We start from the raw sequence: 27,347 nt of genomic DNA on the forward strand, positions 1-27,347 counted from the left end.
CATTTTAAGTTTTACCTGAATGGACACTGCCCAAAATTCAAATGTCAACTAAACTTATTAATTCTTCTGTAAAAGATAATAAATTGAGTATTGAAAAATGTAAATAGTCTCTGACATGTTGTATTGTTCACAGGTTAATGGTACTGAAGCTGACTTTGAGTATGAGGAGATTACACTGGAAAGGGTGAGTAGAATGACTAGGTCTGCTGGTCTATCGGAATTTTTTTTTTTTTTTTTTTTATCACAGATCTCTGTTTTTTCCCCTCTGAACAGCTTGAGTATAACACTGACCCACTGCTTAAATCAAGCAACTACACAGCCAAATCTTTAAATACTCCTCTGCAGTGACTCCATTTACCAGCTCAAAGGCCGTCAATTAAAATGCAACACATTAGAGCTGTCAGCGCTTGAGAAAGCATGAGAAACTTTGATTATCCATTATCCACTCTATCTAGACTTACCAGGGAGGAGAAAAAGAGCACCATCTTGCTTTCCACAGTCAAGTCTTAATCCCTGACTCTGCTTAAGGCCCCCACCCCCTTCTCATCAGCTTGTTTGTGACCTAATTCAGCACTGCTCTGTAGTGCACATTTATTAACTCCTGCATAAATAAACAATGCTCCTCCACAAGCTGTTGTCTGCTCAACTTAAAGCCTGATTCTTATTTGCAGTAACGTAATAACTCTTTGCAGTCCAGCTGAAGACTGAAGGTGTTTTATAGTCTGTACATTGCATGTTGGCTTATAGTAATTAGAAAAAGTATAGTATTCATCTAAACATGTTTTTATATATAATAAAATAATTAGTTGTACTATAACAAATGCTTCTCAGTACGTTGTTAATGACTTTGGGTTGACTTTAACTGTGGCAAGAGCTATTTCTCAGACTAGGGCTGCAACAACTAATCAATAAAAACAATGCAAGTCGACATGAAACTAGCTCACAGAGCAGAGCAAGCTGTAGCAATATTTTGTTGCATTTAATTTAAACCTTCTAACAGTTATATTGATTTTCTTAGATTTAATAATATTTGCCTTAATAAATGAAGTATGACACATTTTGCAATGCATTGTAATCATACGTTTGAGTTTCCATTTTGGAATTGTGAATTCAAATACAGGAAGGACACTGCCATTTTGCATATCACATTTCCAGTTGAATTTAACCAGCTTTATGCTCCCATAGTCACTGACTGAAGCATAGAGTTGTGTTTCAATGAATAGTCATCCTGAGTGTAACCTCAGCTTTTCTTTCACCTGCTGTGTAGGGCAATTCAGGCCTGGGCTTCAGTATCGCCGGTGGCACAGATAACCCTCACATTGGTGAAGACCCCAGCATTTTCATCACTAAAGTCATTCCAGGGGGTGCCGCCGCTCAGGACGGGAGATTGCGGTAATGCCCCCTCCGGTTCTCATGTTTTTCCTGATCTCTTCCTTTTGCTGTTCATACTCAGTAATAGTTCAACAAAATGTAACTTTTTAAAACCCCACATGGTCAGTGATATACAGTATAGTATAGAGCAGTTTTGGATTTGATTTAATTTAGTAAAAATGGCATAATCATAACACCCACAGAATATTCAACTGTGAGATTGGTATATATATATATATATATATATATATATATATATATATATATATATATATATATATATGAGATTGTGTTGTATTGACCATTGTAATAGATTTTCCTTGTTGTTTGTGTTAGGATTTATCCTGTTTTCAAGTGCTGTTACTAAGTGATAGAGTCCTGCAGAGTCTCAGTTCTGTCAGAGTCTCAGTTCTGTCAGAGGCTCAGTAAAGCAGTACTACTGTACTACTGAGGTCTTGATTCCTGAAATCATCACACTGACAACTCTATGCACACATGCGCACACACACATAAAGAGAGAGAGAGTATAAAGAGCCCTATCACTGGCTGCTTGCATTATTTGTAAATTGCAATGTGTGTGGGAGAGAGTTAATGTATATCATAAAAGCTTTGGGACACTTACAGACCATGTGATGTATAATTGTATTACTTCAGTTTGTTTCAATAGTTTTTACATTTTTTGTGTCCAGTAAGAGCTGGGAAATTAATTGTAGCCTAGTTTTGCATTGTATTCTTGAGTGAAGGTGCTAAAATGCTGTGTTGAAGCCAACGTTGCTGTGTTAGGCTTGTCCGGCTCAAACAGAGAAATGTCACAGGCCACAATGAGTGCGATTACATGCACATTTTTATATCAGTTATACCTAATAAGCAGACAGCTTGCTGGTCATGTAAATGTGTTAAAGAGATATCCTTTATCGGCAAAAGGTCATTTTCACTCTCTTTTTAGCCAATCATAATTAAATCGCTTATCTCATTATTAACCGACCTCCTCACTAACTGTGTGAGCCAGGGGTGCGTTCGGATTACATAGTTTATTAAAGCAGTGCATAGTAATGCACCGCATTTAACGTCCAGTAATGTTAACGGCGTTGTAACGACTGGAAAAGTAATTAGTTAGATTACCCCGTTACTGAAAAAAGAACGTTGTTACCTAACACAGTTCTTTTAAACGGCGTTATTCCAGTGATGCATTATTATTAATAAGACAATAAGTGTTGATTCTGCAGTTTTAAGTAGAAGTAATCACGCCAGCAGAATGCGAACACACACACACACACACACACACACAAAACATCAGTTCCAGCATCGCTAGCTTGAAGCACAGTTGGTGCTTTATCAAAACTAAATACAGTGAACCAAACATCAGCACGCATGCCTCTGTGTCACCACTGGAATATGACTGAAGTGCAAAGCCTATAAATTACATAATAAATAATAGTGTAGCATTCAGATACATTACATCATAAATATGGAAATATTTTGCCAGTCTGTGAGAGACGCATTCAGAATAAGCACATTGTCATTTTCTAGTGGGCTTTGTTTTCAAGTGCGCAACTCACGGCATTCGCTGTTTTCTGCTAGCGGCCAGTTATCAAACAGCGTTGCATTGCTGCAGGCGCCCCCTTCTGGATTGGGGCTGAATTGCCTGAATTCATTGTAAGGCCTTATTCACTGAACAAAAGGTGTTTCCCAGGTTGTTGATTTGCTGGAGATCTTGTAGCCTCCGGAGTGATGTCTTGGGAAGCCAATCGTTGGGATTTGACTGAAGGGTGGGTTCAGAATTGTGTACAGTGGTTGAAGTTTTGAAGCGCACACAGACAAAATCTAAGACACAGCTTTGCGGCAAAACTTAGAACACCAAACTCTGCAGAAAAAAAGAAACTAAGTTAAGAAATAAAAACAGACAGAAGTGTTTGTTTCATAGGGTTTTAAACTCAGCTGTTAGACACATCCCTAATAGTGTTTTGACCAATTAGGCATTGTCTTAGCTCGGGGTGTGTATTGGCAAAAATCTGGTGATATGATATGTATCGCGATACGGGGGTTGCGATACATTGCGATACTGGCAAGGCGATAAACTGGAATATTTCTAATTTTAGGAATAGGATATATTTTTAGTAAAGCTGTCATTAAGAACACACCACTATATGAAAACCTTTTACAAATTATTTAACCAGAAAACAGTGATTTGCAATAATCAGACCATGTAACATTCAGTGTTATTGAACCAATTTTTGTGCAGTACAAGGGGTAAATTAACGCTCTTTCAGGATTCTTTAGTAAAATGTATTATACGTTTAAAATTTATTTTATAAAAAATTGCTAGTATTTTCTGTCACTGTTTAAGTTCTATCTAGCGGTCAGGATATAAACCCAAAACAAAACAACTGCCATAAATCTTGTATGATTATTATTATTTTTTTAATATTGATATTCCATTTTTAGAATCGATACAGTATCCCCAAACAAAATCACGTGAAAATTTGCGTGTATTGATATTTTCTTAAACTTCTAGTCATCTTGTTACATGTTGATGCTAATCATGATAATCAAACATGATAATCAAATGTGTGGGTTACATATAGTGATGTAACTATTACCGATTTGACAATAAATCAAGATCAAAGTCCCCACAATTAGTATTACCATTTCTTTTTTAAATTGTCATTAAAACTCTATTAATTACCGTGATTACACTGAGGACAGAATAGTAAAAAAGCGGCTTTACGTCGTGCAAAACAGAAACGAGAAGATAAGGAACTAAGCCAAGACACCCTCTCAAGCATACTAATGCCTCTTTATACTTCCCTTCTGATACATCTTGGAGGATCGTTAAACACAATGTCGCATATCAGTGAAGCTGGAGTGGAAAAAGCGTCCATCACTGACAGCAGTGTTAAAGATCAACAGACGGCACGTGAAGCAAGATCACAAAGTTCCACCTTATCAAATACATCTAAAGTATCCTCAGCTAGCAGGGCCGCTGCTAAGGCCCTTGCTAAAGTTGAAGCTGCACATGCACGCGCCACCTTCTTTCAAAGAGAAGCTGAATTGCAGATAAAAGACGCACATCTTGCAGCTGATTTGAAGGTCAAGGAGGCACGTATATCCACTTAATTAACAGCTTTGGAGCAAGAGAGGGAGTTTGCTGTAGCTTTGGCTGAAGCTGAAATTCTTGAAGCAGCAACAGATATCAAATGTACTCAGGGCAGTAGGAGTCTTCATGAGTCAGTTCAAGCCGCCATTCAGCGCACACATGAATACGTCGAACACCACTTCCAGCTACATCTCAGTGATGAAAAACCCCCAGTACTTGAACCATACATGCGATTACATGCCATTACTGTTGCCCGAGGTCCAATCAGACCGAAAGAAGCATTTCCCTGGTCCCAGCAGTGCTTCTCATTTCTTACCCAAGAATGCTAGAAAGAGTGACGTCCGTGGTTCGTCAACTCAACACAAAGGACGATAGCCATAAAGCGCAGTAGCCCGAAAGGCCAACGCCAGCAGTTCATGACCATTGCTTTGATCACCTCCTCTCTACTCATCCAGACCCTTGCTCTGTCAGTAGAGCCTCATTACAGCCACATTTAGGCTATGCAGAGAACAGGGCAGGTATGAGTGATATTGCGAAGTACTTGGTACGTCGAGAGCTAGTGAATTCTGGCCTGATCAAATTTAATAATTGTCCAGAAAATACTGGATATGGAAATCTTCATTCTGCAACGCTATTAGAGGACTGAACAAAAATGGTAAGGAAATCAGTCTTCAGAGCACGTCACATGGATTCGTTCTGTACATGTTGCCAACCCCGATGTAGGTTTAAGGATGGCTTTGGATCGCCTAGAGGAGTGCTATGGCTCCCCCGAGGTTATTGAAAGAGCTCTCTTTGGGAGGATAGTGAACTTTCCTAAAATCAGTCATAAGGACCCCGTAAAGCTCAGAGAGCTGGGAGACCTGTTAAGGGAGTTAGTGTCTGCAAAATCTGAGGGTTACCTCCAGGGCTATCATACTTGGACACCAAAAGTGGTGTCAAGACAGAGTCTGTGACTTCTTTTCGGACTAACGTGCTCTCATCTCTCCTTACTCTATGTCCCAAACGTATTCAAGTCAAGGAGAGGTTTGACCACAAACAACTACAATTCACATCTCTTCACGGCCTTACAAACCACACCCCAATTTTCCATAACTGCAGCCTCGGCAGCATGATTTTTGAGAGAACCAAGGATGATGACAAAGTAGGTCTCTCCATCGAAGATGATCTTTTCCTGGAGCTTGTGGATAAATAAATGTTTATGGATGAGTCTAACACCTGGGTGGCGCCTCTTCCATTTCGATCACCATGGCGAAAGCTGGCAAACAATTGAGAACAAGCTTTCACCTTGCTTCTTTGTGCCACACAATTAAAAGAAAGCCTGAGATGAAAACTCACTTTGTGAACTTCATGCAAATGGTCTTTGATCACGACTAGGCAGAGTTAACTCCACCGTTGCAAAAAGGAAAGGAACGATAGTACTTGCCTATCTTCGGTGTGTATCACCCTCAGAACCCGAATCAGATTAGAGTCGTGTTTGATTCCAGGGCTCAGCATCATGGGATTTCTCTCAACGATTTGTTACTTAAAAGCCCAGAACTGAACAACAGCTTACTTGGAGTCTTACTACGCTTTCGCAGAGAGTCGATAGCAGTGATAGCAGAACATTGAGCAGATGTTTTACAGTTTCACTGTCAGAGAAGACCATCAAAATTTACTTAGGTTCCTTTGTTTCAAGGACAACGAACCTGATAAGGAGATTGTTGAGTACAAGATGAAAGTCCATGTGTTCTGCAATAGCCCGTCGCCAGCATTAGCTATCTATGGTCTTCGTCACGCAACACAATATGGAGCAAGTGAGTATGGCTCAGAGGCACAACACTTTGTGGAGTGCGACTTTTATGTTGACGACGGCCTCAATTCTCAAACCATCAGTTGCTGAAGCCATAGATCTGGTTAAAAGGCGCAAGAGATCCTTGCCGACTCAAACTTACACCTCCATAAGATTGAACCACGCTGACGTTTTGGATGCCTTCCCACTAGAAGACCACGCAAAGTTTTGCAGAACCTGGACTTCAATGACATTCAGCCCTTATTCAATGCAGTTTAGGGCTCAGCTGGGATCTTAAACATGACGTTTTCACCTTTAGAGTAGCATCTACCAAGAAGCCTTTTACCAATAGAGGTGTTCTAGCCACCGTGAACAGTCTGTTTGATCCTTTCGGATTTGTGGTGCCAATCATTATACAAGGGAAGTTCCTGTTATGAGAGTTTACTAGAAGTGAAGCCCTCGTTTGCGATATGCCTCTTCCACATGAGAAGGAAACGTCTCTGGTTACTATCGTAACCTCGGTTCCCTGAGAGGCGGGAACGAGACATTACGTCAGCTAAGACATATATGGGAACTCTTCCCTTCTCCACTTTCACTGAAATCTTATTGGCTAACGCCAGCTGGGGACAGCTGGCCAATTGATGCAAAGCATGCAAATACTGGCGGGTCAGCGGGCAGTATAAAATGCATGGGCGCGAAAATTACGTCAGAATCACGACTGAATGCTAGCACAGCTGATCAAACAGCGACCACGGCGGCTAACGTAATGTCTCGTTCCCGCCTCTCAGGGAACCGAGGTTACGATAGTAACCGGAGACGTTCCCTCTCGAGGCGGTAACTCAACATTACGTCAGCTAAGACGTATATGGGAACTGTATAAAATCCTGCCGTGAGAGCAGTGAAGAGAAGCCTTGAACGGAGTCAATCACCCCCTCACATAAGCAGTACAGTTCTAGCCAATGGCCGTGTCGCTAAGAGTGCTTGCATCTGATAGGCGGAACTAGACCAATGAGACATCTGCTCCGAGCCTAACAAAATTTGCATAATTTCAAGCAATATATTGAAATCTGCACTAGCAAGGGCAGACACAAAGCAATAAGCACTCAAGCATGAGAGTTAAACCGAGTCGACGGCGTTTGCGGTGACTACTGCATAAACCATATAATCCATAACACAGAGTTAGCAGCCATGGTAACCACTGTATAGCTGGTTTAACAGAATGAATAAAACTTAACTCACCGAAAGTACATGTGACGCTACATAGGGTACATCCAGCTTGTAAAACCTGGCGATTGTGTTCTGGGAAGACCAGCCAGCAGCAAAACATAAATACTGGACAGACATACCTCTAGACCAGGTCCATCAGGAAGCATTTATATTGACCTCGCAGAATGAACTCTGATATTGAGGGGATAATCCTTCCCCTGGCATTCGATAGCGTCCACGATCCAGTGAGAAAGTCTCTGTTTAGAAACAGCACGTCCCTTATTACATCCACCAAGCACACGAACAGCTTGTCCGACTGACGAAAGGCGGCCGAGCGATTCATATAGATCCGTAAAACCCTAACAGGGTCCCGGCGCTCTGAGCATCAGCGAGGCTGACGGCTCAACAGATAAGGCGGGCAGGGAAACAAAACGGTGTATTGAGTGATTTCGGAACGAAACTCGGTCTCGGCTGGAGAGTGACATAACAGTCGCCAGGCCCGAAACCAATGCAATATCATTCTCCAAAAACTCATGAAATTCTCCAAGGCACTTCGCCGAGGCGAGAGCAAGAAGCAAGGCAGTCTACAGGGAAGCTCCTTAACAGCAATCGAGGTTAATGGCTCGAACGGTAGTAAGAGACAGAGACCTCAAAACTACAGCGAAATCCCACGGCGGCACGGAGGGCGGCCATGAAGTGCACAATCTCCTCGCTCCCCTGAGAAAACTGATTACCAGAGCGTGCTTACCGATCGTTTGTCCGTAACCGGGGAACGAAAGCGGCAATAGCGGTCACATACTCCTTAGCGTGGATGGTTTCAAACTCCCGCTATCCATACTGTGCTGTGGAAAGCGCAAAACATCCAACACGGAACAGGTCCCCGGGTCAATATAAATGTTCTCGCACCATTTTGTGAAAACTCACCACATCTGCGCGTAGCAGCGAATGTTTGATGATGCTCGCGTCTCTGTAAGTGTGTTTAGCACTCGTGAGTGTAGAGCGTCCCGCTCATTAGGGTCCCTCAAGCGGCCACACATGAAGGTTCCACAGCTCGGGGCTGGGGTGCTATATTGTGTCATTCGCCTGAGACAGCAGGTCCTGCCTGAGGGGGATTTGCCATGGGGGAGCCATTACTAACTCTCTCAGGTCCGCGAACCAGGGCTGATTCGGCCAGTTCAGGGCCACGAGTATAACTGACGCTTTCTCCTCCCTGATTTTGCACAACACAGGCAGAATCTTCACAGGAGGGAATGTGTAAGCCTGGCTTCCGGCCAACACGATGTCAGAGCATCTCCCGGCAGGGGGGCAGTGAGATAGCAAACGTGTTCTCGCTCGTGGCAAACAAATCCACTTCCTCCCTCCCAAATCATCAGATCTGATCTTGGGTGAAGCCTCCATCTCCTTGAGGAATCCCGTTCCTCGAAGGGCATGCTCACTCCACGGTTCAAAGTACCGGGGATGTGCGACGCTCTTATGGAGATTAAGTGTCGGTCCGCCCACAACAGGAGACCCGCTGCCTGTTTGAATAGAGCTCTGGAGCACACGCCGTCCTGGCGATTTATGTACGAGACCACAGACGTGTTGTCGGTTTGAATCAGTACATGTTTCCGCTCCAATTTCGACCGAAAGGCTTGCATGGATATTAGGACACCGCTTCCATTATTCCAAGCGGTTTATGTGCCACCATCTCTGTGACTCCGACCACAGGCCCAGGAGCACTGCTCCCCAGCCTAGAATCACGTATGTGATTGTGGACCGAAGACCACGCCCTTGGCGGAATCAAGTTACAGCCAAAACTGTAGTGGCCGCAATGTAGCAGACCCAGATGGAACACCGAAGAAGCCGCCGCCATCAGTCCCAGAAGCCTTTGGAATTCCCTCAGTGCAAACGACCTGCCCGGTCTGAAACAGCGCAGAGTCAATGAAATGCTCTAGAGAGAGATGGGCTTGCATCGCCATCGAGTCCAAACATATTCCCAGATATGTTATAGTCTGACTCGTAAAAACACGCTCTTCTGCATATTCACACGCAGTCCCAGCGTATCCAAACGGCGAAGCATATTTTCCACGTGACTGATAGCACATCTCTTGAGTGGGCTAAAATCAGCCAATCGTCCAGATAATTCAACATGCGCATTCCGCTCGATCTGAGGGGAAATCAAGCAGACTGAGAACTTCCTGTCGCAGAACAGGACGGTTTTGGGGCAAAGTCAGTGACGGGACCATGCCATTGAAGCGGGGAGGTCTGCGTTTGAATTAGAGAGAATATCCGTCGTGAATATTCTCGTTGAAATGCCCGGGATAGCCCTCTTACTGTCCATGAGATGACACCGCGGACACGTTACGTCTACAGCCACTGATGGCTTATTTTGACCAGGGCCCCGCCCCCGCGAGGCTGGAAGCACTGGCGGGAGGGCGGGTGCGTCGCATAATGGTGTGACACTCTTGCGCCATCGAGAGGCCATTATAATCGTGGACTGTGGCTCTGCGCTGTTTGAGACAGGGCGAGAGACACAATGCTGGGTGCAATAATTAGTATACTTTTTATGCTTCTATAGTACAATTTTTATTCACACAAACAGCATTTAAACATACATAGCAATCGTTGCCCGAAGAAAAATGGGGGACATGATGCATCTGAACATGGAGGGTGACACCGTGTTTATGTGGTGTAGGCACTCTCGCGAGGCCATTATAATCATGGGTTGTGGCTCAGCGCTGCTATGAGACAGGGCGAGTGACACAGTGTTGAGTGTAAGAGAAGAAAAGCTCTTTTGTTGATTGTGTACATGCTTCTATTGTGGAACTCACACAAACGGCATTTAAACACACATAGCAATCGGCGCCCGAAGGAAATGGGGGACATGATGCATTTGAACATGGCGCTTGGGGGCGAGGCCTCCCGCTCACTCACTCTTTCACCGTCAGGGAGACGGCTCGATGGCGCGGTGGCTCTCTCGCGGCGCGGGGTCCTCAACTGACCCTAACGTTTCCTCCCAGGCTCTTACCACTGCTGGTTTCGGCCGAAACGAGCGTCCGGTTCAGAGCGGGGGGCAACTGCGGGCTATTTTAGCTGGTTTTAGAGCATGGCGAGGTGCATAAGAACCTCGCAGAAGAAGACTAGAGTGAGCGACGGGGCATCACGTGGCTCATTGCCTTGGCGCGCTTTCTGTGTCTCTGAGAAAAGCTCCATGACGTCATCAATAAGGCCGAAGGGAGCAACTGGAACGTTTAGGGTCATCCTACGGTCCGCGTCTTTCAGGACAGCTAGGGTAAGCCATAGGTGCCATAGAGGGTAAGCCATAGGGTAAGCCATAGAGTCAGTTGCCGCGCAGATCCTTGATGACGTCAGCGCTACTGTGCCGCCGTCTGCCTGAAACACCTTGAGTATTGCCCTGGCATGAAGCGGTCTTCCCTCAGAAGTATAGGCTTTGTTCGTCTAAGGGCCATGAACTGCACGGCTTGGAAGGCAGGCTGTGGTCCGAACCAAATGTAGAGGGAGACGGGCACAGGTGCGGTAACTGTCTCCTCGACGGGGGGAGGGTTTCCGCCCCATCCTCGTGCGTGAACATGGCCTGCGTAGCAGAGTGGGCGCGCGCCGATTGGGGTGCAGCCCACAACTTCACCACGAGCTCTTGCACGCCTCAATGCCGTCTGGTAGCAGCTCGACTTTCTTGGAGGAGCCACGAGTCCAGTTACCTTCCACAGGCTCGTCAGGTACGTTTTGTAAGTGAAACCCAGCTCTGTGACGGCGCCTTTCCGCAGACCCTGATGAGCTCCTCCTGGAGGTCTGCAGGGCCCTCTTGGTGGTCGGGGCGGTATTATTTTCAAACCTTTCCGGACGTCGAAAGCGACATGGAGTCGTTTTGCTCGCCAGCTCCGAAGAGGACGAAGTTCGCGGGGCGGAAGCTATCGTCCACCACGTCTTCGGGTGGGGGAGGGCCCACCAGCGGCTCGCTGGCGGCAGTGGGCCTCATTCCCGCTATTTTCCGAGCCACTGGCTCTGAGGGCACGCACTGGCAGCTCGGCACAGTGGGCGCACATGTGGTCCATGTGAGAAACCCAGGCAGGTCCCACAGAACTGGTGAAGGTCCGAATCTAGCATTAGCAGCCATCGGATGCGGAGAGGAAAACAGGATGAGTAGTCCTCTATTGCAACTTCCACGATGACTTAGATAAGACTTCTAGCGTGAAGAAAGAGATTCTGACGTAATTTTCGCGCCCATGCATTTTATACTGCCCGCTGACCCGCCAGTATTTGCATGCTTCGCGTCAATTGGCCAGCTGTCCCCAGCTGGCGTTAGCCAATAAGATTTCAGTGAAAGTGGAGAAGGGAAGGGTTCCCATATACGTCTTAGCTGACGTAATGTTGAGTTAACGCCTCGAGAGGGAACTAAATGTAGAATGTGGAAGGACTCCTTGCAAGACCTAAATGGGTTCAATATTCCAAGAGCCTACACACCTACTACCCTTACCACCACCCAAAAGAAAGAGCTCCACATCTTCTCAGATGCCTCGGTGAAAGCCATTGCCGCTGTAGCTTACCTCAAGGTGATCAACAATGATGGAGAGTGTCACGTGGGATTTGCTTTGGGAAAGGCAAAACTAATGCCCTTATCTGCTCATACTATTCCAAGGTTGGAACTGAGAGCAGTTGTGTTGGCAGTAGAAGTGGCAGAGTTGATAGAGAGTGGACATCAGTGTAGACACATTGCAGTTTTACACAGACAGCAAGGTCATCTTAGGGTACATATACAATCAGACCAGGTGGTTTTATGTGTACATTTCCAACAGAGTCCAGCGAATCATGAAGTTCACCAAACCTGAGCAGTGGCACTACGTTTGCACCACACAGAATCCGGCAGATCATGCTACACGTTACTCGACACTAAAGAAAAGTTCCCTCTCATCATTCCAGGCCGCAGCCACATTGCAACATTGCTTGTGCGCCATAGTCATGACAAGGTTAAACACCAAGGCCGTGTTTTTACAGAAGGCTCTGTCCGCGAAGCTGGATTCTGGATTATTGGAGCTAAGAAATGTATCAGCAGTATCCTTTACAAATGTGTTACATGTAACAAGCTTCGTGGGAAAACCGCTGAACAAAAGATGGTAGATCTACCATTAGACCGTCTGAGTACAGAGCCACCCTTCACCTACGTGGGTCTTGACGTTTTCGGCACATGGGCTGTCACCACAAGACAAACCCGCGGTGGACAGGCTAACAGCAAAAGGTGGGCTGTACTTTTCACCTGCATGAGCAAGCGGGCCGTGCACATAGAGCTGATTGAGGCGATGGACACATCAAGCTTCATCAATGCATTGCACCGATTCTTTCCTTTGTGGGGACCTGTTAAGCAAATCTGATCAGACTGTGGAACCAACTTTACAGGTGCCTGCAAGGACATTCCCTGATGAAGATGGGAAGGTCAGGAAGATTGAACTCAAGGTAACAAAATCTGGGTCAGCGAGGACCTTCTTGAGACCTGTTTCTGAGACTTTCCTTCTCAAGAGTGCTGAGGAATTAAACCGATTTAGTTTCCTCTTTTCATTCAGACTCAATAAGGTTATTCAGTGGTATTTAATTTATACCAGGCGGGGAGTGTCATGTTCTGTAAGAATACTTTGCATTTAGTTTGTTACTTTCTCTCCCTAGTGGTCATCTAGGGGTAATTCATTGTGTCCATATATAATTCTTGCATTGCTTTCATTGGTTGATTTATCACATGATGCAGTCTGATCAGGAAATAAAGCAGTAGTTATATTCCATACGGTCAGCTTGCAGCTCAAGTCATCTTATCCTGTCTTCATTTCTGTTTGTGCCTTGGGAAAGCATCGCTTGTAAGTTGTATTTGAGTTTATAGTTAATTACATTGATACATATGTGTCATGTAAAACGTTTGTGATGTTACTTTAAAATGTATTTGTTAACACGTGAAAACTGCTATTGTATAGCCTTTCAGTGAAGAGGCCTTCATTAGTTCACTTCACTTCGTTAGTTTAGCTGTTGAGCTGCACATATTATATTTACAAGTTTCTTACAGTTATAAGCATACTAGCTGAATGTAATATATATGTGTTACAACTTTGTAGCTTAAAGGTATTTTATTTTATGTCTGTTAATGTATGACGTCTTTGGATAGCATTCAGTGATTGGTGCTATTTTTCTGTATCATTTCAGTTTTACAAAGATTCCTTCATGAGAATTAAGACAACAATAAAGAGCCTTGTTCTTTACTCCAGCCTCTGACCTACTTTTGAAGCCTGTTAGCTATCTGCCGATTTGTGTACACACACTGAGGACAGATTAAACACTAATAATGATGGGACAAAAATAATTAATGGAGGCAGGGCTTTTAATATTAACAAACTTTATTATCCAAAATGAGTCTGACATCAGTACATCAAGTTGATTAAACTTTATTTCAGTTCAATTCCATTCAACTTTATTCCGTTAAAGTTTATTTCACTTTGGAACATTCATTCACAGTTTTACGCTACTGTCTTCACACACAGATGAAACGTACTAGAAGTGTGAAGTATGACATAATATACCTCTGTAAATAAATACAATTTAAATTCACGTCTCGTGCACTTTAATGCCCTTTGAATGTAATGTGTACGGCACTTTTAGGGCACTTATGGTCGAAAAAGACAACGCTTGAATGCTGCTGCCTGAACAAGAGACCTCTCCTTACTGAAGTGAAAGTGTTGGCTGGTGTCACTATCTAGAGAACTTGGCGGCGGATCTCCACCAAATTCGGGGGATCGCTAGATTGGTCAGCACCTGACCGTGAATTTAACTGCCCGTAACTCCTGGACCCTGGGGTCTATTGACACGGGAGTGGTCTCATTTGAAAGGGCACTCCATTATGGAAATATGTCAAAATTTTAATAATATGCCATACACTTAAGCTTTAAAGCATTTCATCCAGGTTGCCGGTGGCAAACATTGGAGTACGCTTTGCTGGACAGACTAAATAATTACACCATTTACAAGCATTTTATCTGCATTTTATGTTCTGTTAAAAAAAAAAAAATCATATTGTTGGCATATCGGTGGCATATTCGCCATTACCGATATATCTATTGGATCAATTGGTGACAGGCTTGTATCGGCCAATAAAATCAGCTAGACAATGTATTGGTCAGGCTCTAACAAAGATGTAACCTCTTCAGTGTCAGATCACTTTGTGATTCTTGTATGGTGTGTGCAGTTGAATGAGACTGAGATGTCTTCACACTGCACTGTTGCTTGTGCATGTTTGACCTGTGCTTTACTCTATGCAGGGTAAATGATGTGATTCTGAGAGTGAACGAGGCTGATGTTCGAGACGTGACCCACAGTAAGGCTGTGGAGGCATTGAAGGAGGCGGGGTCGCTAGTCAGATTGTATGTCAGGAGGAGAAAATCTGCAGCAGAGAAAGTCATGGAGATCAAGCTCATCAAAGGACCCAAAGGTAAAGTAACACCAACCAAGTCTTATTGCTAGTTGTCGACATATATGGGATTTTTAATTGCCGATGCCGATAGTGAGAAATCAGTCTGACCGACTGACCGATATGAAGGCAATATAATACATGTAATTACAGTAAATGAGAGATGTGCAGAAAATCATTGAAACTAAACGAACATTTATTATGCATAAATAGAATTTTCTGTGGGCTCACTCAGAGAGTATGCCTGCACTTAAAACGTGTTCATACACGCTTACTTTAAGCGAAGAGGAAAGATTTGTGTTTGCACTGAACACGTTTTAAGTGCATGCATACTCTCTGATCGAGCCCAAAGAAAATTCTTACAAGAGCAACGTGTATCTGAGAGCGCGCGAGCAGAGAGATTTGTGCTCGCACATTATATTAATGTACTTTCGCGCCACAATTATGCTCTCTCGACATTTGACAGGGAAGTAACGCCATAAAATAACGCCATATTTTGGAAACAGGAGATGAGCCCCTGGTCTAAGGCAATTTCCCCCGGCCTTTATTTGTCCGTTTTGACCACGTGCCCGGCCACTATAAGAGACCCACCGTTTATTTGACTACTGGTCTTTATTTGAGGAACTACTCAAATTTATAATTTTTTTATTACAGGAATTTATATATATATATATATATATACATATTATAAAACCTAAACAATTAAAATGTAAACAACAGAGGTAACACTTAAATGAAAGAGGTTTAGTGCAGCCTTTCTAATGTTCATATTAATGAACAAATTAATATTCATACATTTATTTCAAAAATAGTATGTGTAATTCCATGTATTTTATGTACAATACATAATATGGAACCCTTTTCAGTTAGTAAACAATGTAGAGCTGCGACTAACGACTATTTTTTCTGTCGACTAATCTAACGATTATTTTTTCGATTAGTCGACTAATCTAACGATTAATTATTTATTGTTATAAAAATAATCTAATGTTCTTTTTTTTAAATTAGCTAATGAATCCTTTGGATAACTTTACAAAAAAATAAATAAATAAGTACAACTTCTAATATAATATTTCAACCTTTATTCATTTTCAACTGTGGTTGAAGTTTTTACAGTATGAAATAAATAAGAGGCAAAGAAAGTTATTTTACTATGGTAAATATGAGCTTATGATAGCATTTATAATTAAACCACAGTAGCCATACATTTACAGTTGTCTGAGATGTCATGAAATGTTCTTTAGCATCACAATCCATAAAATGTAGTCAGGGTTCTGCTATGGTTTAGCATGGTTTCCAGAGATCTGGAGCTGATTCGGGGTGGCTCGGTGGTTTGTGACTGTTGTCTCGCGGCGCGCTGTCTTTTAAGGGGCCGTTCACATATCACGTCTATTGCGCGCTCAAGTTCGTTATTTCCAATGTAGGCGCGCGATAAGCGCGCTCATAATGGAAGCGACGCGGTGCAAGAATATCAGACCTGAACCAGGAAGTTGGTCACCAGATCACATGGTAACCAGTTAAACCGTAACACCGGAGAGCGATTTAAAAATGGACTTATTTAAAATGAATTTAAAACATAAAATACAGTGAATATGTAAAATACAGTGCAATCGGTTGCAATCAGTACAATCGGTTGCATCAGTACATCAGTGCAATCAGTAGGCCTACATTTAAAGTAAGATGTGAATATTTTCTTGAAATAAGAAATCCAGAAACTGCAAATTTTCTGATTTCTGTATTTGATTATTCTTTCTTACCAAGAGCTTAAAAATTACGGCCAAAATCAATCACTATGTATATACAATTACAGATGATTAAGCATATAAATCATCAGTTTTTGTTTTACATGCATACATTTTCATACACGACATAGGCTACTCTTGCATGTTGTGAGATAAATACGAAATTTTTAGATGCGTAACACAAACCATAATCCAAAACATCAAAAGACAATACTTTATTGTAACTTTTTCTGATAAGATGTGTGCGCTACAAACGTGAGGATTTTTATAGATTTTTTTTCTGGCCAGTCCACACATTTTTTTGCATTATGAATACATCTGTCATAATTTTTCCATCTGGCAATGGCAGCAGATATGATAACATTTCAAATTGGAGCCTGTGCTCCATTGATTCTGGCACCCAACATCACAACAAGATGATATTTTAAGCTCCTTATGTAGCCAAATCTCTACTGGTTTGAATTGACCTCCTCCAGTTTTCCCTTTGTTTTATCTGCTGCTAGTGCTGTGATGTAATTGTGACGTCGGCACTAAAAGAGTCTATAATTTACAGAGCAGCAAGTTGTTTCAATTACTGTATGGGATATTGGTTAATAATAAAGATATATGTCTCTGATCTGTTTCGTTTTGCTTTTTTGTTTTATTGTAAAAATAATACAAGCCTGAAGGTGTATACTTACAAACTTGATTATCAGCATATAGTAGCATTAAATAAGGAACATATGAAAAAGTATACTAGACCCGATATTAACCCAGTCATGGCCATTCAAATACAGCAGATATTCTTAAATAAACATGTAAGGACCGTATTATTATTACTTACAATCAAAACAAGTCAGTTTGTATGTAAATATTTATGAACTGTAAAATGATTTAATGGATGAAGTTTATTTCATTCTGCTATACTCAGTGTAGCACTACATAGTTTTATTTCAAACAGCATGGTGAAGAACAGAGTTTCAGTTTCACCCAACCAATTTTGACATTTAAAACCTCCTACCATTGCACTAGGAAAGCAAGAGTACGGCTAAATCATTTCTTGGGATTAATATCTGATCAAAGTTATTTAGGTGTGTTTATAAATACGCAACAGGGCTATTTTAAGGCCAGCCGCAGCGTTTCCACAACACTGCAAAGACCTTAAGCTTCCGCTGCCATGGATACGTTTCTCTCTCTTGCCTTTACACACAGTTTGCCAAATAATTTATGCAACAGTTTATCTCTCTCCCTCTCTCTCTCTCTCTTATTAAATTTAAAAGATTACAGGATAGTATTTTTATGTTGTTGTTGTGGTGTGAGAATGTTCATAATGCCAGACATTGTTGATTATTTCGCTGCAAGCCCAATATTGACAATAAATGTTACATTTTAAATAAATACAAAGAAACTAGGGGTGGCACGGTTCAACTTTTTCACGGTTCATTTGTTTCGCGGTTTTAGAGTCACGTTTTTCTGTACGGTTCGGTATGTGCTATGTTTATGGAAAAACTATACTTTCTAATAAATAATAAAAAAAGAATATTCTATCCAACTACAAGCAACAGCACAAATAAATACATTTTACAAATTATATTTTTTTGGGCAGCATAAGTTTTTAGGTACAGAAATTGAATAAAGTAACCAAATGTAAAACAGCATTGCATATTGGACTGTATAAATTAAAGATAATTCTTTATTAAAGTTATAAAAGCTTTTAAATCAAGAGCAGTGAGTGATTTCTTTGTTTTTGCTGTTAGATTTATATAAAAACTGTCACTTTAAGAGAATGCACTGATACAACAGGCATACAACGCGTCCTTTGGCTCTTAAATGTTTAAACTGGCAAAGTTTAAATGAGTTTAAATACATATTAACTTGTGCTGCTTAGATCTCATCTGTGCGCGCGCGCTGTCAGCACCCGGGTGATGACGGAATAAATGACTGCTCATATTCCAGCAGTAATTAACATTGATCAAGAGTGAATGTTTTTTTTTCTCATCACTATTGTTGTAATGTCTGGGAATCCAGAATAGGCATACACCAACAGAAACGTATATATGTTGAACCCAGTTTGTTTTACGTACTATTTATAGCAAACCATATTACAGATGCTTCGTCAAATTTAAACTGAACCGCGGTCCCAGCGCGTGCCGAGCCATGTGGGGTGAACCGAATGGTTCGTTTTTTTTTTTCAATGAACCGTGCCACCCCTAAAAGCAACAGATTTTTAAATCCTAATTATTCATTAAAAAAATGATCACTGTCATCCTTTCTTGCCCTCTTTGCAAAAAAAGCTGTGATTTTTTTCCATGACTGGGTTTCATATCAATTGAAAACGTAGCATTAAAAGGTGTAATAGTGTTATTTTTTACCTTATAAAATTTAATAAAAAACAAACAAACACTTCATAATTTGATTTTTTGCATTTATTTAAGGTTATGTCAGCTGCATGTGCGGAATGCGTGTCACAAGTTGTAAGAGAAGATAAGGCAACTTTTTTTTGACTGCAATTCACACCCAGCGATAATTCAGCCAAAAAAACAATTCCAAAGGCACCACGTGAAACATGGATTCGGTCTTCCGACCTTAGGATGAGTTGATTTTGAAGCGAGGAGAGAGAGCAAAGATAGAACTGAAGACGGAGAGTGCGCACGCGGTGGAGGGGTGCTGTGCTCGTTCTCTCCGTCACTCCGTCAGTAGCCTGGTTCACTCACAAAACCCAATTACAGATCAAATAAGGCTTTGGCGGGACAAAAAATCTTTTTTTAGATGAAAAAATTTTCAATGTAGGAAAAACCCTGTATATATATATGATGTCTGGTTGCTGTTTTTGCATATTAAGATGTTCAAGGTCATAGGGTTGAATATATTGCAGCTTACCTAAATTTAGCTGTCACCATCAAATAACTTATTTGTTTTTGTCTGTATGTTGGTTTAAACCAGGTCTTGGTTTCAGTATAGCAGGGGGTGTTGGGAATCAGCACATCCCAGGGGACAATAGCATCTACGTCACTAAGATTATTGAAGGTGGAGCTGCACACAAAGATGGGAGGCTGCAGATAGGAGACAAACTTCTTGCTGTAAGGAAACAGTCTGTCATCTGTTGCTGATGCCTTTGTGCTTGTTAAATACAGTAAATTAATGTCTGTGTGTGTTTTGGTGTGTGTCGTAGGTGAATAGTTCCTGCCTGGAGGATGTTACCCATGAGCATGCCGTGACTGCCTTGAAAAATACCCCAGACGTGGTCTACTTGAAAGTAGCTAAACCCAATAGTGTCTTCATGAATGACAGTTTTGCCCCTCCTGACATCACCAACTGTGAGTTCCACATGGGGTTGGGGAGGGAGATATGTTACTTGTACAGACTAATGCAGTGTGTGAAGCCCGTACCCAGCAGTGGTTGTATTGCTGTGCTCTGTCCTTTAGCCCTGCCAGCAGGAGCACTAATAGGCCACAGAGGAGATGTCTACACTACTATTGATTGCTCTTGTCTGAACGTATCGCCCTTGCAGACATTAAAGCCTATGTTGTAAAGGAGTTGTGAAGGCAATGCTGTATAAATGCCCCTCCGTATGTCTTCCTGCCCTTAAAGGTGCCATGTAATGCCATACAAAAATCACTTTTATAAGGTGTTTGAACAGAGTTGTTTGGCCGCAATGTGTGAAAACAACCAGCCTATAATGGTAAAAATCCACTCACTCATTGTTTTATAATTCCAAAAAAATCATAAACCGTCTCTCCACAAAAGCAGTTCCAGACTATGATGACATCCTCGGTGAAAGTCCTGACCATTTAGAAGCTCTTCGCCTTTTTATCATACACACAGCCCTGGGTGAGAATCATTAGTCCATCATTACTAATGGCCATTTCCATAACACCAGAAAGGAGGACACTTTGCAGCATTTAGTGAAGCAAGAATAATTGCATAGGACTCTGGTGTACTCACAACTACAATGTCCTAGTAATACAATTTTGTTGATTATATCTATGGTATCATGATACAGTGATTGTGAAAAAGCCTACTCTATTCATTGCCGGACAATTTGATGTAGACCTGTGTGTAACAGAAGAGGCAAAAAAGTGTTTGTTCACAGTATTTGTATTTATTCATTGTAATGTATATTTTAAAAAAGTCTTGCAAATTGCACAGTGCCTGAAAACATACAATTTCTGGACTTCTGGAAATAACAGAAATACTGTACATAAACAAATAATGAATGAAAAAATAAATAAATACACATTTGAGTTCTTAAAGAACTTCACCCTCTGCAGCAGCTCAGGCGACAACAGCACCTCTAGAGTCATCATGGGCACCAAGGCAAGCCCCCATTGCCTCTTGGCTTGTTCATCTGCCTTCAAAAATCTGTATTGTTTTGAACCCAATACAAATTCAGCACTGCATTAGAGATCAATTTGGCTTAAGAGCTTCCTTCAGGAAAGGAGTGTAGCATATATATTTCAATTCAATTCAAGTTTATTTGTATAGCGCTTTTTACGATACAAATCATTACAAATCAACTTTACAGAAAATTACATTTCTACAATATTTAGTAGTAGCTTATAAATGGTGAGTGTCAGTTTGTGTGCATATGACAGGATTTTTCAGAAAAATGAATACAAGATCTCGTCTGCCAGACGATGAACATTATTAACAGCAATTATTATATGATGCGGTCACACTTGTAGCAATATTTGTTAGTTCTGTTTGTTGATTTAGGGTTAGCATCATCTGGGGTCCTCTGAGGGGTCAGCATCTTCTTTTCTCAGGTGTTCTGGATCCTGACTGGAGCTTGTGTAAATCCTAGTTACCACAGGATGTAAATCCCGTGGCAAAACATAGAAACAAATAGAGACATCATTAGCTGCTGATCCAACAAACTAAAATTAGTTTAACCCAAGCTAAAGAATAAGAATGCACATTTGATCAGATGCAACTGCAGTCACAAATTAAGGGGTGCATTATTCGAATGCTTGTCGAAAGAGATGCGTTTTTAATCTAGATTTAAACAGAGAGAGTGTGTCTGAACCCCGAAAATTATCAGGAAGACTATTCCAGAGTTTGGGAGCCAAATGGTAAAAAGCTCTACCTCCTTTAGTGGACTTTGCTATCCTAGGAACTACCAAAAGTCCAGCGTTTTGTGACCTTAAGGAGCGTGATGGATTGTAACATGGAAGAAGACTAGTTAGGTACGCAGGAGCTAAACAATTTAGGGCCTTAACATGTTTTTACAGTTTTTGTAACATGGGAAATATGGTTTTCAAAAGACAAGTTGCTGTCTAATATAACACCCAGATTTTTGACTGTAGAGGAAGTAATGGTACATCCATCTAGTTGCAAATTGTACAGTAATCTACAAGATTCTATGTTCTGTTTTTTGGTCCAATAATTAATATCTCTGTCTCATCCGAATTTAATAGGAGAAAATTATTGGTCATTCAATCTTTTACATTTTTAACACACTCTGTTAGCTTGGATAATTTGGAAGTTTCATCTGGATTAAACGAGGTCTGACATTTCGGCGCGTTAATGTGATGATATGACGTAGCCAGCAAGTGGAGGCTTGTTTAAATTTTTTAAACAATGATATATCAGATATTTATTTGACCCAGCTTTCAGCCAATCATTTGTTAGACCAGAGATCTTATGGCATTAGATGCTATGCTGCTGCATCCTAATAAAGATTCTAGAGCGGGTTTTTGCAACTCCAAATAGGAGGACAAATGAGTGTCCATATTAAGGCTGGACCGGACACTGGACAGGGGGCTTAAATGGCCACCCTAGACTTGACTGCCTCACAAACGAGGGTTAGTTCAGCGCTGGAGTTGTGCAAAAAATTTGGCAAAGTAAGCATCACGCATTATATTTTGTTTTCCAAAAGAGCTTCTTGGACTGGCACTGTAAGGATAATGTTCCTAAAGCTACCATTGTCAATGCCTGTTTTCACTAATGCTGCCTTCAAGTGTTACCAGAATGATCGTGAATTGGAATGAGGTAGTTATCAACGTGTGAAGTCGGTAACACGGTCACCATAACACTGGTATGCCACGAGCATGAGCTCTTGAAGCTCCTCACTCTTCTGAAAAGGTAGCACGATTGCCAGGTTTTTGCTACAAACCCTCCCGCAAACATGAAAAAAAGAACCCCCAGCAACAGTGTTTGTGGCGAGTGGGGCGGGCCGAGAGGTGTGGGAACGAGGAGTGAGGCCAGGTGTAGTGATTGAAGATGAGCTGCACCTGCGCCCCACCGCCAGTATCGAGTCCCACATAGGAGATGGAAGGATATAAAACTGGAGCGACGACCGTGAAGGACGAGAGAGGACCAGGCCTGGGACATTATTTTATGTGTTTGCTTTTTATTTATGCGTACCAGACGTCCGTGAGGGGCTGGTGTGCCGGTTCCCGCCTCCTTCTGTAACAATAAAATCTCCATACTCATCGGGAAGAAGGAGGCGGGAACCGGCGCACAATCAAAACACTTTAATAATTCAGAAATAAATACAAAACGGCACACCAGCCCCTCACGGACGTCTGGTACGCATAAATAAAAAGCAAACACATAAAATAATGTCCCAGGCCTGGTCCTCTCTCGTCCTTCATGGTCGTCGCTCCAGTTTTATATCCTTCCATCTCCTATGTGGGACTCGATACTGGCGGTGGGGTGCAGGTGCAGCTCATCTTCAATCACTACACCTGGCCTCACTCCTCGTTCCCACGCCTCTCGGCCCCGCCCCACTCGCCACAGTGTTAAAGTAGCCCACTTGGCAACAATGGAAGGGAGGCAGGAGTACCAGCTTATTTTCATTTAAAGAGGACATACACATAAACATGGCGTTTTGGCTCATCCCCTTAAAGTGGCAATTTCAAGAAGCTATTAACAAAATTATCTGAGGTATTTTGAGATAAAATTTAGCATACACTCTGGACATCAGAGAACAATTTATAATATTATATCAATGCATTCTATGGCACCTTTTAACAAGGCACTAATGACTCTGTAATGCTGAGGGTTATGATCTGTCTGAACTGTGTGGAAATGTTTTTAAGACCGCCCATCTGGATCTGGTTTCTCCTTTCTCCACATTGATTTGATTAGAAGTATTATTGTCTTAATGGCACTGGCACTGAAAAAGCTTGGCAGGATGGTTAAAGATGTCATAGACATAGACATAGACATAGATGTCATAGACACAGTGAGCCTGACGCAAGTCATGTAAAGGGGACTTTAGCTTGGTAGTGTAGCTTCAAAACCCCCACTACTGTAGGACTACAGCTCAAAAAAAGCTGTAGACAAAAAAGACAAAATCATTTCCTAGTAAGCTCAAGTCTGTTAAATGAAAGTTACCTTAAAGTTATTGTACATTTACATAATCTACCACCCTCATTCTCCACTGCTATGCTCTTCAAAGGCTGTGGACCCCAGACACACAGTAACACACGTATAGACGCAAAACTGCACCACTAAATCAGACACGCTTTCATCATTAAAAGCACTTGATCTCTTTGCCCCTTCTGATGCACCCCACACAGCTCCCTTTAGACACACTCGTTTTAATCCTTAAACAGGAGGCTTACCATGTACCCCAGTATGATGAAGGATGACTCCTATCTCAAAGTCAAAGCCTGCACAACTCTACTGTTAGCACTGATCCCCCCTGTGTATGGGGCAATTAGACAAAACCACCCCCATATCGGTCACAATTTATTACATACTTGACACAAATGAAGTCCAGAAATCAGTTCTAAACCACTACAATAGAGTTCAGGTGGTGAAGGTGAACTCTGACCTGTGAATTTGTATCACGTGGAAACTTGTGACCAATAGAAGATATTATTAAAGCTCTAGGCTGCAGTAGAATGTATATTTGTATATTACGGATGCTTAAATTCTAGTGTGACCACTCTATACAATACCAAATTTTGGTTTTGGTCATAATGAAATGGAAATTGATGCTATTTTCTAAATGCATTTTGATGGATATTATTGTTAATTAATGCATTCAAAGGTGTGTGTTTTTTTTTCTCTTTTAACTCGATGTGGTTTCATCCAATCAACTACAGTTGGTTAGAACCACATCCCAGCTCTACTTCTTATTCGATTATTTGTTTTACTCAGAACCATAATACTGAAGAAATGATCTGTCACTACTATTACATTAAACTTTAGGATAGGATATTACATGAGGCAACCTCAGCATTTACTACAAACATTCATTATTTCATTCAGTTAAAATAATCTATTTTACCCAAACTTTTCATTTTATATTTTATGCCTATAAGAGTATTGTGTTGTTCTGATGTTGTATTGACATTGATTCTACCATGCATATTTGTTTGATGACTTTGTAGCACATTTCAAATCGGTCACATGGGAGGTTTCTTTTTAAGTTCTGATCACTGTAAATAAAGCAATGCTGTTCATTAGGTTGATAACTAGGCTATAATATATAGTGGAGCCAGCAGACATTCAATCCCATTCAATCATGGCTGGGATCACATGGTCAAGTCTGTATTGCTAATCCAAGCAGCAGTATCTTAATGCATAGAAGACAGGATGTAGAACAGTAGTACATAGGCCTCGAAGAGCAAACCTGAGTCTTGAATTAATGAATGAGAAATCATTTTGTAAAGTGAGCACAATTATTTAGCAGCCTGACTCAGGGTGTAAAATAATGCTGTTTATAGCTTGTAGATGGTGTTCAAGTGCTTTTTGGGCGCACTGATCTGCTTGATTTGGTTAGTGTATTGCAGAGGGGGAGCCTTTGTGTCAGTAGATTAAATTTTTGTCCCTATGGAGAGCCATAAAGCATGCATTTCACCATCTGTTGGGCTTTTTTTTCTTTCTTTTTTTTTGTGCCACTCTGTTGCCCTCTGCTTCGCCTGAGGGTAAAATAAGGTTTCTGCAGCTAAGCCTCTCCTTCTGTTATAGGCCATAGTACAGTACTGTAGAGAAAACACTATTGCCACTGCTGCTTCCTGCCAACTGAGCCCAAATATACATCTCACAACAATCAGAGAACTCATTTCAGAGGATAGGTAATAGAAAAAGACCTGGATAGATACATACACTGAACAAAGTTAAAAACACTGTTTTTGCCCCCATTCTTCATGAACTCAAAGATCAAAGACTTTTGTTAATGTACACAAAAGGCCTATATTGTACACAAATCTGTCTAAATCTGTGTTAGTGAGCACTTCTCCTTTGCCGAGATGATCCATTCACCTCACAGGTGTGGCATATCAAGATGCTGATTAGACAGCATGATTATTGCACAGGTGCAGTTTCATCACACAGCACAATGCCACAGATGTCACAAGTTTTTAGGGAGCATGCAATTTGCATGCTGACTGCAGGAATGTCCACCATAAGCCATCTCCAAAGGCGTTTCAGGAAGTTTGTAAATACAACCGGTCTTACAACCGCATACCATGTGTAACCACACCAGCTCAAGACCTCCACATCCAGCATCTTCACCTCCAAGATCGTTTGAGACCAGCCACCTGGACAGCTGCTGCAGCAATGGGTTTGCATAACCAACGAATTTCTGAACAAACTGTCAGAAACTGTCTCAGGGAAGCTCATCTGCTGCTCGTCGTCCTCATCAGGGTCTCCACCTGACTGTAGTTTGTTGTCATTACTGACTTGAGTGGGCAAATGCTAAAATTCGATGGTGTCTGGCACTTTGGAGAGGTGTTCTCTTTCAATTATCAGTTTGCTGATATCATCGTTGTGGATTGAGTGGCCCATGGTGGCAGTGGGTTATGGCATGGGCAGGCATATGTTATGGATTATGAATACGGGTGTATGTTATTGATGGAATTTTGAATGCACAGAGATACCATGACGAGATCCTGAGGCCCATTGTTGTCCATTCATCCACGACCATCACCTCATGTTGCAGCATGATAATGAACAGCCCCATTTGCAATGGTCTGCACACAATTCCTGGAGGCAGAAAACGTGTGTGCGTGTTTTGTTCTCTCTTTTTTCAAAAAGCAATTAAGGGAATGTTAAAACACAAAGCTCTTTGGGATAGTTGACAAAATCATTCAGTACTTATACTAATATCTATTTTCCTCATTTTACCATCATTTTGTGATTATGCAAGTATGGATCATACTTCCAGTCAACAGTTCTCATATGATGATGCACCTATACCCAGGCCTTTTGTAATTAGCTCAGATAACTGGGTGCTTCAAATGAGACCTTTACAGAGAGTAACAAAGAAGAGTAAAATAAGGATAGGCTCAGTTTCACACTGACCCCTAGGTCTGTTTCCCCCACATGGATATCTATGAAAGTGAAGCCACAGTAGTGGCACAGGTGCTAAAAGCTCAGCTCAGGGTATCATTTACTGTCAGACTGTGTATGTTTCTCAAAGGGATGCAAAATGGATAGCATATAATTGTGCATTTCTGGAGGACTGGGTAAAAAGAGATCTTGGAACTCTTTGATGCAAGCTTTTAGGTAATGCAGATCAAGATGTTTCTATGACCTGTTTTATTGTCTGTGCCTGTTTTTCTCTTTCTCAGCCTATTCGCAACACATGGAAAACCATATCAGCCCTCCAAGCTATCTGAGCCAGCCGCTGCCTCCGGTGCATTCTGGACGCTACTCCCCGACCCCAAAAACCACAGTGGGGGATGAAGATGTAACCAGGTACTGTCAAAAACTGTCTACATAAATCTGTGATGGCTATTATACTCAATTTTCTTTTTTTTCTTTTTTTTTCTTTTTTTTTTTGCCATA

General features: G+C 41.7%; 1 protein-coding gene across 16 annotated transcripts in view; it reads left to right on the plus strand.

Annotated features, from left to right (window-relative positions):
* Positions 1–27,347, plus strand: part of LOC113115091 (discs large homolog 1-like protein) — a 128,804-nt gene that overhangs the window by 85,696 nt on the left and 15,761 nt on the right. For all 16 annotated transcript variants that reach the window (XM_026282372.1, XM_026282381.1, XM_026282389.1 and 13 more), the window contains 6 exons: positions 134–184; positions 1,268–1,392; positions 14,732–14,901; positions 19,545–19,681; positions 19,774–19,918; positions 27,131–27,257. In XM_026282372.1, the coding sequence (XP_026138157.1) occupies positions 134–184; positions 1,268–1,392; positions 14,732–14,901; positions 19,545–19,681; positions 19,774–19,918; positions 27,131–27,257 (755 nt within the window). The remainder of the gene's footprint in view (positions 1–133; positions 185–1,267; positions 1,393–14,731; positions 14,902–19,544; positions 19,682–19,773; positions 19,919–27,130; positions 27,258–27,347) is intronic.

The sequence above is a fragment of the Carassius auratus genome, chromosome 2 (assembly GCF_003368295.1).
Source record: "Carassius auratus strain Wakin chromosome 2, ASM336829v1, whole genome shotgun sequence".
NCBI lineage: Eukaryota > Metazoa > Chordata > Actinopteri > Cypriniformes > Cyprinidae > Carassius > Carassius auratus.